Source organism: Oryctolagus cuniculus, chromosome 17, assembly GCF_051225735.1.
Source record: "Oryctolagus cuniculus isolate XC-2025 breed Fujian yellow rabbit chromosome 17, ASM5122573v1, whole genome shotgun sequence".
Lineage (NCBI taxonomy): Eukaryota > Metazoa > Chordata > Mammalia > Lagomorpha > Leporidae > Oryctolagus > Oryctolagus cuniculus.
The window spans coordinates 49886412-49906827 of record NC_142883.1 but is presented as its reverse complement, the minus strand read 5'-3'; the positions used below and the strand labels follow the sequence as shown (position 1 = coordinate 49906827).

At 51.1% G+C, this 20416-nt stretch overlaps 1 protein-coding gene across 1 annotated transcript; it reads right to left on the bottom strand.

The window, feature by feature from the left end:
* Window positions 1-205: 205 nt before the first annotated feature.
* On the bottom strand, window positions 206-6748 carry MED31 (mediator complex subunit 31). Its single transcript, XM_002718848.6, has 4 exons — window positions 6645-6748; window positions 5585-5662; window positions 5273-5369; window positions 206-571 (listed from the first exon to the last, which is right to left on the bottom strand). Exons 1-4 carry the CDS (start codon window positions 6670-6672, stop codon window positions 379-381), a joined length of 396 nt encoding a protein of 131 aa, XP_002718894.1. The 5' UTR covers window positions 6673-6748; the 3' UTR covers window positions 206-378.
* Window positions 6749-20416: the final 13668 nt, after the last annotated feature.

Below are 20416 nucleotides of genomic sequence, written 5' to 3'. Positions count from 1 at the left end.
ATCCCAGTCCTCTCCTTGAGACAGACAGGTTCCAGCAGATGGACCCGCCAAGGTACCACTCTGTGTCCTGAGCAGTCAGGACATTTGGCCCTACCCCGCTCCATGCCCCACTACCTCCTTAAGCTGTTCTAAAGCACCTAATTCTCCCGTCTGTATTCAGCTGATTGTATCAAATGCTCTTAAAAACATACACAGGAAACCAGTGTAGAACAATCTGGTTTAACAGAAATACTCTGTTACAATAAAAAGTTAGTTGGGTTAGAAAGCACACTGAAGGGTCTAGTTGCGTCCACAATGAAGGGAGGCAGGAAAGTCTGTTCTCACTGTACAAACATACATTATATACATGTCTTCAGAGCCCGGTCCGCTTCCAGCTTCTCATTTTCCTGACGTATTATTTTGCTGTTGCTGCTCTGCCAAGGCTTGCTGAAGGCGCATCCGCTTCCGGGAATAGTGCTGCCAGTGCAGAATCTGCTGCTCGTCAATGAACTTCGCACACTGCGCGTTCACGAGCTCCTTTCGGAAGTGTTCGTACTGAAGCAGTTCCAGCATGTGTAAACACTGAGGGTACCTGGTTTAAGTTCATACGTTAATGAGCCACATGGTTTAAGTCAAGACCAACTTACAGTTCAGTTACTCAACACGACTGGGTAGCCTATGAGTTCTAGTAACGTAACTTAAAAATAAGCTGTATTTTTGGTAGCGTAGGATTCTCCACTAGTCATCGAGAGTCAATATTACATAAAATTGTCCAAACCGAGAAAATTTAAGTTTAGAAAGATTAAATACTTGCCCAAGACCACACAACACAGTGACAGTAAGCTGAGTCAGAATTTGGGGACAAATCATGCTGTTCTAGCACATGTTTGGTAATTATGTGTTTAACTGGCAGCTGTTTATTGGTTTTCCATCAACAGTGATCGAAAGATAACTTTTTATTTAAAAGTGAGTCGGGCAAAAAGAACTACACACAGATACTGTCCTCAAACTTTCCTGGGACCTAGCAATTCTGAGGTTAGTTTACATATACTCTCAGCATGTATACCATGGTTAACGAGAGCCGAATTTGTAGCTATCAGAAGAGGAGTTACAGATAAGGAAAGGGAGCAGGTTAGAATAAACCCTGTGTTTTTACTTCAAACTTGCACTCGTGGCTCTTAATATATACAGATACAGAAACACAGGTGCCTGTGTGTGCCAAAGGCACAGCACACAGACACAGATCCCAGAAGCAATGACACTGGAGAAATGGCGGAGCCCACGGCTGGGACAGGCAAGTGCAAGCCGTGCCTGGAGGTCATGGAGAGCCAGGAAGAAAGGAGACGGTCAACACCGATGAGGCCATGGCTAAAGTACTGTTACCTGAGCATGCTCTCAGTGGCCAACCTGGGATAATTATAGAGCAATAAAACACACTTTTAATCCACAGAATTAAAAAACCTGGGAGTCTATACTGATAAACGTTAAATGAATGAATGGAGTAAAGGGGAATGTTCTTCCTTACAGTAGTTCCAGTTAGTAAATAAGGGTAGAATGGTGGAATCAGAAAACCATCCAACAAGTTTCTTAAACGGATGCTAAAATTAGTGGGCGAGAGTTTATTTAACAAGATATTTACATAGTCTCAAGGTATTTCCCCATAAGATACTGAACACACAAGAAGAAATAGTAACTGCGTGGAGAAACCTGGAAGGCACCACCTCAACCAATCAAAAGTGGCACCAGCAGTGGTGGCACAGCCACGTGATGCGACCCCGGCTATGCCCAGGATACAGTGTCACTTCTGTGTCACGGCCGTGAAAAATCAGCAACATAAAGAGCGAGGAACTCAGGTTACAGGAGACTAAGACGACATGACAGCAAAATGCAGCACGTGAGCCCAGCGTGGACACTGCACTGCACACGGGCCCCCGAGGGACAACTGGTCGGACCTGAATGATGATGTTCTGATTCCGACCACCGTACTGTGGCTATGTAAAACATCTGGGTGAAGAATACACAGGAATTCTCTTTATTCTTCCAGCTATTTTGTTAAGTGGCATTATTTCAGGTTGATATAAAACTGAAATAATTCAACTGGGTAGGGAGTATGCAGAGCCAGAACTGCACACGTGACATACACATGAGCGAGGCCTCCAGGTGAGATTCTGACTCGCTATGTTTGGAGCACAGCCTGAGCTCCGTCTAACAAGCTCCTGAATGAAACTCGCTGGTGTGAAGACATCAAACAGCAGGGCCTGATAACAGGCTGCCCCTCTGAGATACTGAAGGTCTGCAGACTACACTCCACAAACACACTGCTGTAACCACGGGGAGCAGCTCTATTCACAGCTGCCCTGGCTCATTCCTTTGCATGGCAACAAGGCAGTTAAAACGATCTGGGGGGCCAGCGCCACGGCTCAATAGGCTAATCCTCCGCCTGCGGCGCTGGCACACCAGGTTCTAGTCCCAGTCGGGATGCCGGATTCTGTCCCGGTCGCTCCTCTTCCTGTCCAGCTCTCTGCTGTGGCCTGGGAGAGCAGTAGAGGATGGCCCAAGACTTTGGGCCCATGCACCCACGTGGGAGAGCAGGAAGAAGCACCCGGCTCCTGGATTCAGATTGGCGCAGTTCCACCCACTGCAGCCATTTGGAGAGTGAACCAACGGAAGGAAGAACTTTCTCTCTGTCTCTCTCACTGTCCACTCTGCCTGTCAAATTAAAAAAAAAAAAAAAAAAATTCTGGGGGGCTGGTGTTGTGACGTAGCGGGTAAAGCTGCCACCTGCAGTGCTAGCATCCCACATGGGTGCCGGTTCAAGTCCTTGGGCCCCTGAACCCGCGTGGGAGACCCAGAAGAAGCTCCTGGCTCCTGGCTTCAGATTGGCACAGTTCCAGCTGTTGCGGCCAATTGGGGAGTGAACCATCAGATGGAAGACCTCTCTCTCTCTCTCTCCTCTCTCTGTGTAACTCTTTCAAATAAATAAATAAATCTTAAAAAGATCTGGGCCTTGAACAGGTACTCCACCTCTCTAAGGTTCAGTTTCTTCACCGTAAAATAAATGAAAGTGACGACCAAGAGAATGGTCTCAGGTAGCACTGAGTCTACGACTGGAACTTGGACACGCAATGAGCATCTGCGGTATGAAACAGAAAACAGTGTTCACAGTACAGACAGGACAGACTGTGAATATTCTGACAGGCTACCGGTCAATATGAGGAAATAGAAGCGGCACGAAAGTTCTGCATCAATTAAAAAAAAAATAAGATATGAACAGAGAAGTCAGCATCACTGATGAAAGGACCTGAGAAAGCACCCAGCATGCCACAGTGTAACGCCCTACCCCACCCTGAAAAGTGATGTCACCCTGAGTTCAATTAACAGAAGTGCCACGTCCACGTGGGAGAAGTGCCCTGCCCACTGCTGAAGACCCGTGTTTAGCGGATGGCTCAACCGCGTTACCACACAACTGCCGATCTCTTCAGTGCACTCGTGAGATGTCTGGAAGCCATGGCACTCGAGAAACGGGACAAGAAAACGACACCTGACTGACACACGACAGCTGCCTGTCCTCGCTGAGGGAGGCCTGCCAAGTAATGGAAGGTGCCTACGAGAGCCAGCTGCTTCCAGGTCCTGCAAGAGCCTGAGTGGGGAGGCTAACGACCCAGGCCCCCAGATCTGATGCTAAAGAGTAGCTGGGAATCTGGATGCTGCTACACTGGAGTGCCGAGGCTCAGGTCTCTACTCCCAATTCCAGCCTCCTGTTAACACGTGCCCTAGAGACAGCGGGGGATGGCTCAAGCACCAGACTCCCTTTCACTCACACGGAAGACCTGGACATGGGGGTTCCAGGCTTCTGACTTCAACGCAGCCCAGCCTGGGCAGTTGTGAGCATCTGGGCAGCGAACTGGCGGATGGGAGTGCTAATAAAATGTTATTTAACAAAGAAAAGTGACTTGGATAGAGAGCAAGCTCATAACATTTTTCTCTCAAACCTTTGTCTAAGCAAAGGTTTTTTTTTTTTGGGGGGGGGGTGCTGGATGAAGATGCCTGCTCCTCATATAGAAGTGCCTGGGTTCGAGTCCCCACTATGCCCTGATTCCAGCATCCTGCTTGCGCACACCCTGGGAGGCAGCAGACGATGGCTCAAGTATTTGAGTCCCTGCCACCATATGAGAGATGCAAGCTGAGTTCCTGATTCCCAGCTTCTGGCCTGGCGCAGCCATGGCTGCTGTGGGTATTTGGGGAGTGAACCAGCAGATGGGCGACTTCTTTCTCTCCCTCTGTCTGCCTTCCAAATAAAATAATTTTTCAAAAAATTTGAAAAGCTTCACCACTGCTTTCCAACCACCTGGCTAATACTAAGCAAAGTAGTAAGTGCAGCCTTCCGCATTGAAAGGGAATAGGTTTCTGGTCATAATATGCCCCTTGCAAATGTAATTGGCCTTCAAGTCAAAGTGTCTCTGGAACAACTTGAATGGCAAACACACATACACGTAGTTCAAAAAGTTTGTGGAAAAACCTGAATTAAAAGCTTATTTGGATATAAAAAGCTTGTAGTCTATACTTGGTTATTTCATATTACACAATTTTTCAAGAACTTCTGGAAATCCCTTACACATGGACTCCAAAAGTTTTTTGCACCAATACAAACTCGTCTTTTGGATCCATTTTCCATTTACTTTTTGAAGGACCGGCATGTGTACGGAAACAGTTGTGAGTGTGCAGTGTTTTTTAGTTATTGAATGCAAAGCATTTGGGCACAAAGATCGCTGCTGGAAGACACAGTGACATCCTCCACATCTTCCTCACAGGTACTTCTGTGTGATCTTTTATTATCAGTCAATGGCTATGTTGCTGCATGTGAGGACCAGAGTCCTTCAGACCAGAAACCCAGAGAAATGGGGAGACTGGTAGAGAGGAGGTCAAGAAGACTGGGCCAGATGCGGCCGGGCCGCAGACTTCACTGCCAGGAAGGGAGGGCCCCCCAGGTCTAAGGAACAGACAGCATGTTCTAAGCTACAGTTCCCAGGGACCACATCGGCTTCTGGGTAGAAAATCGCGTTGCTTTATTGGCTTTGGGTGAGGTAGTGAGGAAAGAGCAGAAAACAGAGCCAACAGTGAGTGATTTCTGCAGGAATCCAAATTAAGAGGTAGGCAGTGACAACCGAACGCGCAGAACGTGCAGATTCAACATACATTTTTACCAGTGTGAAACTAAGAAGTATTTACGTATCCACGTTTTGGGTTTTAGTAAAACATACATACACCGAGGATTACAAAAAATTAAACTTACTTTAGATACTTGGCATATTCTGGTTCTTTCCAGTACAGCAAGTACTTAAGATAATTAACAAACGCTTTGTCTTTGAAGTAACCTCTTTGAGCAAGAACTGAAAGGCATAAAAAAAAAAACAAAACCTAGGTCAGACGGATGCTTGGACTACCACCAGCCCACAAGTCCTAGTTTGCTCAGTTACAGCTACAGAATTGCTTTAAGTGCAATTCTATTCAATTGAGAATATATAAAAGTAGATACTATTAGGAAATGCAACTCTTGTCAAAAAATCATTAATAGCTATTCAATTTAATTAGGTGAACAACTTACAATTAAGGTAATTTGGGTTGGCTAAACACTGTACAAATTCCAACTCTAACTGAAACCGAAGTCGATTTCCAGCATCATCTAGGAGAGAAGACAGCAAAAATCATCCAAGACAAAGGTCGCTAAATACAACACCGATGGGTCGAAAGGAAACAGCAGCCAGGAAACCTGCGTAATGCTGAGCTACACTTCTGGGAGGCATAATTCCTTAGGAACCTAAGAAAAGGAGAACTCTGATTAAGGCAGCTAGAAACCCCTCTAACGTTGAAGAGAAGTCATCAGAGACAAGGGGAACACAGATGCGGCAGGAGACCTCCCTCGGTGGGTCACTGGAGCCATCTCAGCAGTGAGTGACCGGGTATGGGGTGACAGTCTACCTCCCTGTATTTTATTAATACACTGTAGCTACTGTCGATGGCGAGCTAGGAGACTGCGGAGCGCCGGAAGACCCCGAATGGCAGCATCAGTGGCAGGATAACGCAAGTTGGTCCAGGGCGCCCCAAACTCATGCAAGCTCCCGCGGAAGCAGACCCAAGTGCTGTCTGGTGACACGACTGTCACTTTCAGCCCCTGTTTATGCTCCTGGTGGTCTTCCTACTTTTGACTGGCTCTATATTACGGTTCGTGGTGAAATAAGCCGTTATTATAGACTGTATCAAATTTATGCCTTGGCAACAAAAAAAATGAAAAGTAGGGGAGGGAACGCGAGTGGGGGGAGGAGGAGAGAGGGAAGTATGGGTCTCCTGGAACTGTACCTATGCAATCTGTTCTCTTTATACTAGTTTTTGTTTTTTTTTTAAAGAAAAGATTCCAGTGCTGTCCCTCAGTCTCACCCACGCTGGGACGAAGGTGGGGTCGCTGAGTGAACAGCAAGCGGGGAGAAAACATGTGCGAAGCCACCAAACTCTGAAAAAGGCAAAGCTGCCGGCACCTTCCCAGATGCTCCAAGAGCCCTCTCGCCTCCCGGGTCCCACTCCAAGCCCCTTCCGTTAGGCCTGAAGGAGGCCCCGGGCAGGCAGGAGAAGGGGTCCGGGCGGAGCGCACGGCTCAGAGCGCGACTCACCTGTCTCCATGGCGACGGCGGCGGCCATAACAAGGAACGACGCGAACTCTCACCAGCTCGGCAGAGACTCTGCCCAGTCTGGCTGGGGAAGTTCCGGAAGCCTCAGCACCCCGCTTCCGGCCCCGGGGCACTGTGGGATACGGGGGCGGGCCCAGCCGCGCTGGGAGGACAGCGGTTCCGCCCATCGCTGCTGGCTCCGCCCGCTCGGGCTCCTGAGCCGGGCGCTGCGGCCCGGGGAGCGCCGTATTTGGAGGTGTTTCACGTCAGCGTGTAGTGGCATTGCCGCCTAGGAGGCAGGTCGCTACTGTGACGTCATTTCTCACCTCGTGACGTAGCGTAGAGGTGTGCTGAGCGGTCCCCTCAACACCTATAGAATGGCCTCGGCCCTTGGGGGAAAGCCGTCCTCACCCCAGTGTGGACACCTCGCCTTCCAGGAAGCGGCGCCCTCGTGCCCTCCCGAGTGCTCAGGGCCTCGTCAAAGCGGCTGGAGGCGAGGCTGCCTACTGTGTCCAGCCGGGTCCCCCAGTCGCCTTTGGCTTCCTGGAGGCAGCCCACATGTCGGTGTGAGAAACAGCCCAGCCGCGGTTCCTGGGTTCCTGCGCGAGCCGCGCCCTGGGCCTCCCCACGCGTGACAAAGCCCGCACGCGGGGCTGACGGGCAAAGAGGCGGAGAGTGGTGGTATAGAGGGATGGACGGGGAAGGCCACAGTGGAGCTGAGACCTGTGTGGTGACACCGAGCGCCCCACCCCCACCCGGGGGTCTCAGCGGAGTGCACCCTAGGCCGGAGGAAGAGAAGTGCGAAGGGTGTGTGGGAGCAAGCTTGCAACGTTCCCCGAGAGAAGAAGGGAGAGCTGGGAGCTTCGTGTGTGAGAGGCAGAGAGGGGACGGCAACAGGCAGGACCAGTTTCTAGAGGGCCTTTGAGTCACCACGGGAACTCAGGTTCTAGTCTAACAGGAACACGCTGCATAGTTTTCGGCACAGGACTGACATGATGCAACCGCATTTTTAAAATACCTTCTGCCTTCCGTGTGGGCTGCAGAACAGTTGTTCTCATCCTGGAGGGGGGGGGGAGGATTTTGTCCCCCAGGGGATACTTGGCGATGTTTAAAGACGTTTGTGTTAGGTACAAGGAGTGCTGCTGGCAAGTCGTGGGTAGAGGCCAGGGATCCCAGCACCAAAACCACAGAATCACGGGGCCTAACGTGTCAGTGGTGCCCAGTTGGAGACGCGCTGCAGCTGGGAGAGGAGAGGCCTGGGAGAGGCTCCAGAGGAGGGTGGGAGGCCGTGCCCTCCCCTGGACAGTGTGTGTGTGTGTGTGGGGGGGGGGTGTCTGTTGCTTTTTGACCCTGCCTTGCAGTCAGTGATTTACCCAGCAGGACAAAGGGGTCTTCCAGCAGGCCAGCGATGGCCCAATTGTGTCTACTACTGGGAGCAGAACATCTGCCATTTCCAGTCCATACTCGGGCTCCTACATGTAAAGGCAGGGCAGTGAACCGGGCCATCCCCTGGAATAGGGGCTCAGGCCAGGAGAAGTCATAAAGCCCCAGAGGCTACCATAAAACTGCTGCAACCCAGTCCTTAGACTTGGGAGTTGCAGTCTGTGGTGAGCTTACTGATTCTTTTTTTTTTTTTTTTTTTTTTTTTGACAGGCAGAGTGGACAGTGAGAGAGAGAGACAGAGAGAAAGGTCTTCCTTTTGCCGTTGGTTCACCCTCCAATGGCCGCCGCGGCCGGCGCGCTGCGGCCGGCGCACCGCGCTGATCCGATCGCAGGAGCCAGGAGCCAGGTGCTTTTCCTGGTCTCCCATGGGGTGCAGGGCCCAAGCACCTGGGCCATCCTCCACTGCACTCCCTGGCCACAGCAGAGGGCTGGCCTGGAAGAGGGGCAACCGGGACAGAATCCGGCGCCCCGACCGGGACTAGAACCTGGTGTGCCGGCGCCGCTAGGCGGAGGATTAGCCTAGTGAGCCGCGGCGCCGGCCCTGATTCTTTTTAACATTACAAACTGTGGCCGGCGCCGTGGCTCACTAGGCTAATCCTCCGCCTTGCGGCGCTGGCACACCGAGTTCTATCCCCGGTCGGGGCACCGGATTCTGTCTCGGTTGCCCCTCTTCCAGGCCAGCTCTCTGCTGTAGCCCGGGAGTGCAGTGGAGGATGGCCCAAGTCCTTGGGCCCTGCACCCCGTGGGAGACCAGGAGAGGCACCTGGCTCCCAGGAGAGGCACCTGGCTCCTGCCTTCGGATCAGCGTGGTGCACCAACGGCAAAGGAAGACCTTTCTCTCTCTCTCTCTCTCTCTCTCACTGTCCACTCTGCCTGTCAAAAAAAAACCATTACAAACTGTGTGCATTATGTACAAATATTGTCTTAATAGGTTTTTTTTTAAATGAACAAGAGTTACTTTAACAGGGTTCCTTATTAAGGTTTTTATTATAAAAATAGTATGCACTTAATGTCACAAAGTCAAAGATACGTAAAGACAATTCAGCAATTATGATCACTCCTTTCCATTCCCATCCTCTAGAAATAGCTGACGTAAGTGACTTTTAAGTCCTTCCAGGCCCCTCTCCATTAAATGTTCTTCATTTTTTAAAAGATTTTTTTACTTATTTATTTGAAAGGCAGAGTTACAGAGAGGCAGAGAGAGAGAGAGAAACCTCTTCAGTCAGCTGGTTCACTCCCCAAATGGCTGCAATGGCTGGAGCTGTGCTGATCCAAAGCCAGGAGCCAGGAGCTTCTTCCAGGCTCCCACGTGGATGCAGGAGCCCAAGGACTTGGGCCATCTTCTACTGCTTTCCCAACCCATAGCAGAGAGCTGGATCGGAAGTGGAGCAGCCAGGACTCAAACCAGTGTCCACATGGGATACTTAATAGTACCTGGAAGACTGTTCTAACACTACTCTGAAAAAGCCAAACACCTAGTTTCTGGATGATTCTTTCCCTAGAAAGGAGACGGAATCCTGGTAGCTTCTTTTTCTTTTCCCTGTTTCATAAGAGGTATGTTGCATAGATTTCTTCCTCCCAATTTCATTTATTCATTTTTCAAAGCTGAAAGCCAGGGAGATATGCACAGAACAAGAAGGTGTCAAAAAGGCGAGAGCGGTGAAGAAAAGGGATGTGACGATGTTTGTCACGCATGCTGCTTTTGCAGTCAGATTCCACGGCTCTAAAATTACGCTGTACATTAAAGAAGTCCTGTTTGTCATAGCTATTAAGTACCTGCTGCACCAGTTTGTGTCACCTGTACTGTGTGTCATCTTTCTCACATTGTGCTCTCTTGGAAGCCCCAAAGGGACATGGTGCTGTTGTCTCTGTGGTGTGTTATGTAACACTTTTAAAAAGTACAGTTAGGCGGGCAGCACCGTGGCACAGTAGGTTAAGCTGCCGCCTGCTGCACCAGCCCAGTTCCAGTCCCAGCTGCTCCACTTCCAATCCAGCTCCCTGCTAATGTGCCTGGGAAAGGAGTGGAAGATGGCTCGAGTACTTGAGCCCCTGCACCCATGTGGGAGACCCGGAAGAAGCTGCTGGCCCAGCCCTGGCCATTGTGGCCATTTGAGGAATGAAGCAGTGGATAGAAAATCAATCAATCTCTCTCTCTCTCTCTCTCTCTCTCTGTAACTCTGCCTTTCAAATAAATCATATATATAGTTGGAGCCAGTACTGTGGCACAGCAGGTTAAGCTGCCTCTTGCAACACAGGCATCCCATATTGGACTGCTGGCCAGCACTTCCAGTCCAGCTCCCTGCTGACGTGCCTGGGAAGGCAGTGGAAGATGGTTTAAGTTATTGGGCCCTTGCCACCCACAGAGGAGACCAGGATGGAGTTCCAAGCTCCTAGATTCAGCCTAGCCCAGACCTCATTGTTGAGGCCATTTGGGGAATGAACCAGTAGACAGAAGATCTGTTTCTCTCTTTGTCTCTCCTCTCTCTGTGTCACTCTGCCTCTCAAATAATTTTTAAATTTATATTTAAAATACCACTAATTTATTAAATCCTATGGATTTTTTTTTTTTTTTTTTTTTTTTTTTTTTTTTGAGAAACAGAGATAGCTGCAGTTCCCTAGTTCAACCCTATATGTCCGCAATGGCCCAGGCTGGGCCAGGCCAAAGTGTAGAGCCAGAAACTCAGTCTGGGTCTCATGTGAGTGGAAGGTATCCAAGGACTTGGACCATCACCTGCTGCTTCCCAGGGTGCACATTAATGAGAAGCTGACATCGAGAACAGAGCCGGGACTCAAACGCAGGCATTCTGAAGAGGAGTGTGAGCATCCCGGCCGGTGTCTTACCCACGAGACCAGATGCTCACTCCTGCTGTGTTGTGCTGAGCACAATGTGTGCACAGTGATGAGCGAGGAGCAGTGGTAGCCCCCTGCTCCCAGCCAAGCCGCCAGCGGCTCAGTCTGATAATCCCTTGGATGTATTGTGCTAGGTAGCAGTTGTGACTTGCCTCCAGGTACTGTCAACCAGGTTAGTTTGAAAAGCCAAAGAGGTAAAAATCCTTCTGAGAAAGAAGTCGACACTCATTCTCCACACTTGATCTTAGCAAAAGGCCAAGAGGGGGTAACAGTCAGTCTGAAAACCCTCTCGTGTGTATGTGGGCGGAGAGCACTCACTGTATCCATGGTATGTATTTACTGAAGGTCGTTTCAAACATACTTGGCAGAAACCATTGGCAGAGTTCTCTTTCTGCAGACCACACAAGCTGGAGGAAGCACCAAGGACCCAGCCAGCAGAGTATCTGGTTCAAATTCTTATTTAGAATTTCTGGACCTCTACACTTTTTGTTGTTCCTGTACCCGGATGGCTAATACAGGTACTCAGGCCTTGTACACTTGGCCCAGGCTTCACCCCTGCTTTTCCTCCCAGCAGTCTAAACCCTTCCCGTCCTGAGTAGCATGCATGGTTAGAAGCGCAGGGCTGCAGAGAACACTTTCCCCATGGGGACTGAAACCAGGGGAGGTTTGTCTCCTACAGCTGGAGGCTGATGGGACGTCACCTGTTTCTCTTTCCCGCCTTTATCTTCCTAAGTACTCCAGCTTTGCCTTCTTGCTCACTGCCTGATCCTTACGTGATACCTTTGAACTGCCAGTCCTCACACCTGCAATCCAGGTGGACAGAAGGAACTGGGGAAGCAGCAGGGTGTTTGCCAAGCAAGGGTTTGCCTGATTAGTTGGGAAGGGAGACTTTTCCTGAGGACTCCTGTTGGCCAAAACTTAATCACGGTTGTTATCCTGAGCTGCAAGGGAGGCTGGGAAATGCAGTATATGCAGCGTTCAGCCTGTCTGGGAGAAGGTGGTTAGGAATCGGGGTTGAGTAAGCCAGCCTGTCCCGCTTTCTACACCTTCCTTCTAAGGACAACCTTTATATCCGGTGACCTTCACGAGTTCTCCCGGTCCTCGAGATGCGAACCGTGTTCTCGTCATCCTCAGCGCAGTATTGACCAGAGAAGTTGGAGTAAGTCCCTGACGGCTGGGCCAGGAGGCACTCCTCGTGCCCTTCGGGTGCTGTCAAGTGGAATAGTTCTATTTCCAGTTTGATCTTAGCAACACCTGCTGATCACTTTAGAGGAATTCTGCACCTTCGCTGACTTCATTTCTAGAAGCTGCGTGCTGGGACTTCACCAGGTTAATGGAGGGGCCAGTGCTATGGTGCAGCAGGTTATGTCCCTGCTTGAGACGCTGGCATCCAATACCAGTGTGCCCGCTCGAGTCCTGACTGCTCCACTTCTGACCCAGCACCCTGCTACTGTGCCTGGGAGGGCAGTGCAGGATGGTCAAGTGCTTGGGCCCCCGCACTCCCGTGGGATGGAGTGCTGGCTCCGGAACATCTGTTTTTCCTTTCAGAACGGATTAGCTATTATGTCACTGTCTTTGGACATGCATTATTTCCAACAGAAAAGTCTGCTCTGTGCAAAGCCTTCTCTATGCCATCCTTTAAGATCTTTGCTTTTAGCACTGGTTTTCATCAATTCGATTATGATGTGCCTTGGTGTAGTTTTCATGTTTTGAGCTCAATGTACACTTTGGATCTTTGATTTTATAATTTTAATAAAATTCAGAAAGCTGGGAGTTATTATTCAAAAATTTCTTTATTTCACTTTCCCCATGGATGTCAATTACAGGTGTATTAAATGTCCCACTTGAAGTTGTTAGATTGAGGCTATGTTTTCTTTTAATTTCTTTTCCCACAGTGTCTAATCTGTCATAAATGCCATTTGTGTATTTATTATTGGTAGTTTTCATCTCTAGTGGTTCAAGTGGATTCATGTGTGTCCCATATATGAAGAAGTTCTTCCATGAACTTTTTATGTGGTCATACAGTACTCAGCGGCGCGCTCCATGGGTGCCTCACTCATCTCCGATGTTCTTTCTGTTCATGCTTTCTGGATTTCAGTGTGTCGCCCGGTGCACTCTAGCTACTCTGTCTCCCCATCTCAGGAAGAGGACAGGGCTCCGGCCAAGGCCTCTGCTCCCTGTGTGGCCATCTGAAGGCTCGCCACAGGCAGCAAGCCGGGGTATCAAGGGCTTTCCTTGTGCTTTCTCTCCTCTCTGTCACTGTTACTGCACCCCAGCTGGAAGCCGCCTCCTCGTTCTTAATGGAAATTTCCCTGGCTTTACATTTAACGATTGCAACTTTTAACAGAGCGTTCAGACGGGCCTGAGACTAAGTTCATGGGGTAATTATAGCTCAGAGATGGATATAACGACCATTGCTGCTTTTTCTCTCTTTTTGAGATGAGAACAATAGCGTCTTTATTTCTGTGAAGAATAGCTGCATTGTGTTAGGGAAAACATTGGGCTAGGGGTATGGAAGTTTCAAGATAAATACTGATCCGCCAACTGGATTGATGGACAGTGATGATATTGGAAGTTCCAATATAAATACTGATTCGCCAATTTATGACAGCACTGATATTAATCATTGGCTCCAAATCTCCCTCCTGGACTCAAGTTTCTGGCCAAGGCCAGTGTTACGGGTGAAATGGCGGTGGAGGAAAAACGACCTTGGTTCTCTGTCTCACATGAAAGAATTTCCACGCGGACATGGCAGAGAGAAAAGCAAGATAAAGTCAGAAGCTTCCTGCCAAAGCGGCCTGGAGGGCGCTTCCAAGAGAGCAAAGTTAGGGGAAAGACTGACAATCGGCTAACAATTAGAAAGTGGGGACAAAACCCTTGACTAGGCCCGATTTGTAATATTCACCTCTGGAAGGGTGGGACTGGCAACTTCTTTCTATTCTATGATAAAACTAGAAACTCAGGGGGCTGGTGCTGTGGCGCAGTGGGTTAACGCCCTGGCCTGAAGTGCCAGCATCCCATATGGGTTCCCGTTCTAGTTCTGGCTACTCCACTTCCTATCCATCTCTCTGCTGTGGCCTGGGATAAGCAGTAGAAGATGGCTCAAGTCCCTGGGCTCCTGCACCCACGTGGAAGACCCAGGGGAGGCTCCTGGCTCCTGGCTTTGGATCAGTGCAGCTCCGGCCGTTGCGGCCAATTGGGGAGTGAACCATAGGATGGAAGACACCCCCCCTCACTTTCCTTCTCTCTCTTTTCCTTCTTCGCCCCTTCCCTCCGGTCTGTTGGGTTTCCCCCAATAAACTCTTCCCCTTACTCTGGTGTTTGGTGTGTTTTGTGGTGGCCTTACAATTTTTATTTCCTTTTTTAAATTTTCAAAAAAGTTTCTTGCCCCCCACCCTGTGCCTTTATCTCACTTGATTTCCTCTCTAGTTTCATTTTATACTAGAAAGAATGTGTCTCTGGGTTAATAAAATCACCTTCCAGAAGTACTTTCCAAATGGTTTATAAACTGCTAATCCAAACTAGTAAAGTTAGGTAGGAAGTTATAAATTAGCCTAAGGAAACAAAGCAGCCCAGGATTTTACACTATGAAGTCCTGCCCTGACTCTGATAACTTCCCAGGTGGTCTGAGCCTTTCCCCCAAGGAAAACTCCCCGGGAGAATCCTCTATGCTCCGCACTAAATGGGCTACCTGGCCTGATAATGTTGAGAGAGAAAAACTTTACATCCTTCCTCCAAGGCGGGCACCCTAGAAGGAGGCTCCTCTGCCTGGCGCCAGGTGGGTCCCCAGTCTGATAGCCCTGAGTAGTGAAACCTCCGGAGGAATTTCACCTAATCCACACCCTTTGTCCAGGAGGAGGAGGAGGAGAGGAAGGAGAAACAGTGGGAAGAACTGGACCCCGTGCCCTTACAAGCCCCAGTCTGAGCACAGACTGCCTGCTCGGCTCTCAGCTCTCTGCCGAGCTGCTCGCCTGGCCTGCCAGATGTAGCCTCTCCATTTAACCATGTGACCTTGCTTTCCCCAGTCTGAGTGACAGGGGATTCTGTCCCATCCATTCTGACAGGTGTCCTACCCCAGTAAACCTCACTATCTTGCTTATCATTCCTCTCCGTCTCAAGTCTGAATTCTTTCTTGCCCGAAGACAAGAACTTGTTCTACCTATCTCCACTAACAGTGAAGCCCGGTGAAGTCAACTTAGCATCACAATCAGCATTCTCAAAAACTGAGATATAAAACACATATATCAGAGTGCATCAAATGTTAGAGAAAGGAGGAAAAGATAGACAACATGCAAGCAATTTGGGCGAAGTTCTTACTACAATGGGTATGGGAGGGGATAGGCTTCTACTAGGCAGTGCAGCAGGTGCCTGTTGATAAGGACAGTTAACAGAAGAGAATCATTACAGCATCGTCATGCTGGATGTGAGGAAGAGAGTTCTGGTTAAGTATTATTGGGTGACACGGTACTGTTGAGTGCACAGGTGACTCCGCAGAGACATTGATTCCGTGAAATCCATCAGATAATCACTTCAGCACTTTATCAGAAATACGATTGATTTCCAAGAAGAGAGAGGTAGCTGATATTCCCAAACCATTCCCAATGCAGCCCAGGTGTGGGGCATTTTTTTTTTTTTTAACAATGGAAGGGTGTGTGTTGTAAACACACCGTGATGCTGTGCATCACTGTTGGGTGTGGAGGGCACTTTGCCACTCTTGGGAGCTGAGGTCTGAGCCAGGCCTCAGGAATTCCACGGATGCCTGAGCCCTCCCAGTTCTAGGAGCCCTCTGGGTCTTTGCAGCGCCCCCGGCCACCCCCACCCCAGGGGAGGCTCTCCTGGATGCCTCTCAAACTTACCTCCAGACCTGGGAGCTCAGAATTCTATCCTCCCCAGCTCTGCTCTCTGCCGCCCAAGATTTCATTTGCAAAAGGGTCCCGGTGTGGAAAGCAAAAGACTGGCTAACCATGGAGCTCTCCTAATCCCTTGTTTCGCTAGGAGGGAAGCGAGGCTCAGGGTCAAAGCACCTTGCCAGTCTCAGGGCCCTCGGTCCCTCTGAAGCGCCACCACCCCCACCAGTCCACCTAAGCAGCAGCTCCTGTGGTTCGTGAGCGTGGCCCTTTACAGAGGCATGAGACAAGGGCTCAACAATGACTGTGCTCCTCATCGTGTGTGCACCGGTGAGGTGCCTTCCCCAGGCCCCAGCTGTCTTTGCTCATCAATCATCACAGGCTGGTAGTCTACCAGCCGGAGGGCTTTGCAGGGGCCTTCAAAATGGCTGAGGCCTGATGATGCATTGGGACAAAAACAACACGGATGCTACCCTTACGTCGTAAGATATGGGTCAGGAGGATAAGCCTCCGCCCATGGCACTGGTATCCCATATGGGCGCCGGTTCAAGTCCCGGCTGCTCCACTTCCGATCCTGCTCTCTGCTATGCCCTGGGAAAGCAGTGGAAGGTGGCCCAAGTGCTTGGGCCCCTGCACCCATGTGGGAGACTCAGAAGAAACTCCTGGCTCTTGGCTTTGGATAAGCCCAGCTCCGGCCGTTATGGCCATTTGGGGAGTGAACCGGCAAATGGAAGACCTCCCTCTCTCTCTCTGCCTGTAACTGCCTCTTAAATAAATAAAATATTTTTTAAAGATATGGATTAGGACATTCCTGGGCCCTGATCAGAGTCCTGGGTCCAGCCCATCTCCCAAGGCATGAAGCCCGATAGACTTGGCACAGCATCTGTCCACTGTAGCAGGATTCATGTACTGAGATGACACCAAGGCCTCCTAACAGGAAGCACTCTTTTTTTTTTTATTTTTTTATTTTTTGACAGGCAGAGTGGACAGTGAGAGAGAGAGACAGAGAGAAAGGTCTTCCTTTGCTGTTGGTTCACCCTCCAATGGCCGCCGCGGCTGGCACGCTGCGGCCGGTGTACCACGCTGATCCGATGGCAGGAGCCAGGTACTTACCCTGGTCTCCCATGGGGTGCAGGGCCCAAGTACTTGGGCCATCCTCCACTGCACTCCCGGGCCATAGCAGAGAGCTGGCCTGGAAGAGGGGCAACCGGGAAAGAATCCGGCGCCCCGACCGGGACTAGAACTCGGTGTGCTGGCGCTGCAAGGCGGAGGATTAGCCTAGTGAGCCACGGCACCAGCCTGGAAGCACTCTTTTATTATGCCAGCATAAGGCCCAGGTGGGACTTCTTATCCCAAATCCTGAGCCCCAAACAAAGAAAGGTTTTCCCTTATATCTGGTTTTAGCTCTTTGTCTCCCTTGTATGGTTACCTGCATACATTCGGTTGGATATTCTAACGTGACACCCTGGCAACAGGATTGATACAATACTGCGCCTGGAACGCAGTTAACTGATGATATGTCTTTTTTACCAACATACGGAGCCATCTGCTGTCTGGCAAGAGTTAACAGCTTTGCTCTGTGCTAAGCAGAACCCGAGAGGGTTACATGGAAGCAGACAGGGACTACAGCTGAAGAATTGCTCGGCGAGCAGAGAGCAGCCACACTGCACCCCCAGGATGGCTGCCTCTACCGCAACGTTCATCACGTCCATTAGAAACAAGTCTAATGAAAAGACAGAGGCCTCTGGCACAGCAGGGCTGGCCCAAGACCACGTTTCTCCCCATCCCCCAAGAGCCTGGGGGCCTCGTCTCCACCACCCCAAAATGAGAAAAACCTCAGTTCTGCGATTCCCTAAATGAGGCGCTCAGATCACTGCTGGCGTGCAAGGTGCCTGTAGGAGGGGCGGAGACTGGCGTTTTTATTTTGATATTTAACTGTGGATGTTAGCGCGCCTCCACCACCGTTTCACTCGCTACGGCGGGCATTTCGGTGAACTGATTTAAAGGATAGGTAAAATAATCTCCTAAACCACTGGGCTTGGCTGCAGCCAGAGGTTCAGAAGAAGTTTGGGAAACTAGCGTATTGAGTACTCTAAATTAGTGTGTTCTCGTTCTAGGAAACCTGGGGTTTGACGTCAGTGTAGTAAGTGACAGCCAGCGTTTTTCTTCTTAAAAACTATAGAGAACAATACAGGTGTAAGAATTGCTTCGGGAAGCTTCCCATGGGTTCTCGCCCCACTAGGGCCGCGGCCCGCCCCCCCGACGCCGCAGGCTGGGCTGTCCGTCTGTGCCATAACCGGCAGTGGACAGCAGGGGTCAGGCTTTCCCCGCACGGAAGCAAACGCTACACCCGCAGGCTGCACTGTGTCCCAGGTCCCTGCCCAGACTCCATCCCCAAGCGGGATTCTTCTAAAGCCTCTGCGTTTCCCAAACAAGGTTCTGTGATTCAAGATGGGGCTGGCTCCGATGGAAGGTGGGCTCTGCAGTTCTCCCCCGGCCCTGCAGGGACGCGTGCCCGTCCGCGGGGAGCTCCGGCGGCTATGGCGAGCACGCACTAAGCACGCACTGCCTGCAGGCGCTGCGGGGAGCCCTCTGCCCACTCCCGCAAGGCCCCCACCGCCGAGGAGGTGGCTCCGGACTCTGGGGATGGAGAGGTTAAGCGACTCCCTTTGAGCTCCCAGCCAGGGGGAAGCAGAGCCAGGATCCAAAGCCAGGCCGGCTGGCTCCACAGCGTGTGCTCTTAATCACAGCTTCTGCTGGTGTAAGGGGAGTAGATTGCTGGTCCTGCGCCTGTTGCAGCTCCTTCTAAAAACAGCGAGGGTACGGCGCGTTCTGGAGAAATCCTGGGGACCCTGGGCAGAGCAGGGGTGTCCCAGCCTCAGGGAGGAGGCCCAGGTGGGCGACGCTCCGTGCTGCTGTCCCAAGGTCTGTCTTTCTCCGAGGTAGCCTCAAGAGCAAAGCCAGAATCCTGGAGCGAGACACGCCAAGGACATGTGTTTGGGCTTGGAGGGTGGAAGAATCTTCAAAACATATTTGTTAGAAAATCTAAAACCTACAATCACAGAAAGCAGTACCCATCAACTGGCCTCATGGAAACCCCAGTACTGAGCCCCATCTGGGTCCCATCTCTGGGAGCTGTGCCCGTCCTAGGGTGGGCCAGGCGCTGCCCACCACCTTCAGCAACAAGGCCAGGAGGAGCCACGGCTGGGAGGCCATGACGGAGCTGCAGGAGGCCCGGGCTCAAGCCTGCCTTTCCCTCTCCTCTTCCCCACTTGGCCCCACAGAAGTGCTCCAGTCCCCTGCGCAAGCTGGACTCTCTTCTCCCTGCCTCTGGTGCACCCCCACCCCCCAGCTGGGCTTCATCTCCTGTTCTCTCCCAGACGTGGTCACTGAGCTGTCTGCACGCACTTGCCGCTCACACTTCCTCCTGCTGGCCCCAGCGGCAAATGCAAGGGTCCCTCTCAGTCCCGTCCTGGCCGCCTGTCCTCCTGCCTTTAGCATTTGACCTGTCGCCAGTGCTCGCGCACTCCTGGGGAGTGCACTCCAGGTCCCCTGGTTTCAGGTCATGAGCACCCCTTCCTGGAGGAACAAGGAGAGAAGGACCCAGAGGTAGAAGCTGGTGAGACCACAGGACAGGAGAGTCCAGTGTCCCTGTCTGGCCCAGCAGGCACTTTGGGACGAAGGTGCAGTATAGACCAGCACCCCAACAAGCATGCTAAGCTGCAGGACCTGGATCCGGTCCCACAAGAGACCTTGGATGCAAGACGGGACCCTGGCTGTGGGACAGGAGACGCTGGGATTCCCCGGAGCCTGGGAGCCAGCAACATAGCCAGGCCCGGCTCTGACTGCCTCGCTGGTCCCCTCTCCTTGCTCCTTCCCCAACCTGCTGGCCTTTGTGCTGGTCCTTAAACGTGCCAGGATGATTCCTGCCTCAGGGCCTCTGCACTTGCCCTGTGCTCTAGCCAAAATGCGTTTTGTTGTGGTGCAGCAGGTTCATCTGCCCTTGAGAGGCCTGCATCCTATATTGGATGCCCGGTTTGAGCCTTAGCTACTCCATGCCTCTTTTTGCTAATGCTGGGAGGCAGTGGATGATGACCCACATACTTGGGTTCCTGATATCCACATGGGAGACCTGGATGGAGTTCTGGGTTCCTTGCACCTGGTTTTAGCCTGGTCTAGCCCTGGGTATGGTGGGCATTTGGGGAGTAAGCCAGCAGAGAGAAGGGTCTCTCTCTCCATCGTACTTATCACAATATGAAGTTGTATTATTCGTCCATTGCTTATTGCTTATTTTTTGTGTTTCTCACTAGAAGCCAAGAATTTGGACTTGTGTTCCACTATATTCCCCAACTTAGGAAGTCCCCAGCACAGAGCAGGTGTGCAAGGAGTGTCTGAGGAACAAATGAAGGCTCGCATGAATGAATGACTGGGGAGACAAATCTGAGGGGCGCCAGCGGTCTGGACACAGATCACCACTGCACCCCCTGCTGCAGTCTGAGCAGGGCCAAGGCCATTGGCTGTTTCCTAGAGAAGTGGGGGCGCCAAGGCCCTGGGACCTCTGATGTTTCATCTGCCACCCGACTCCTGCCTGTCGCCGAGGCCCTGCTGACCACACTTCCACCAGGAGCCCGGTCC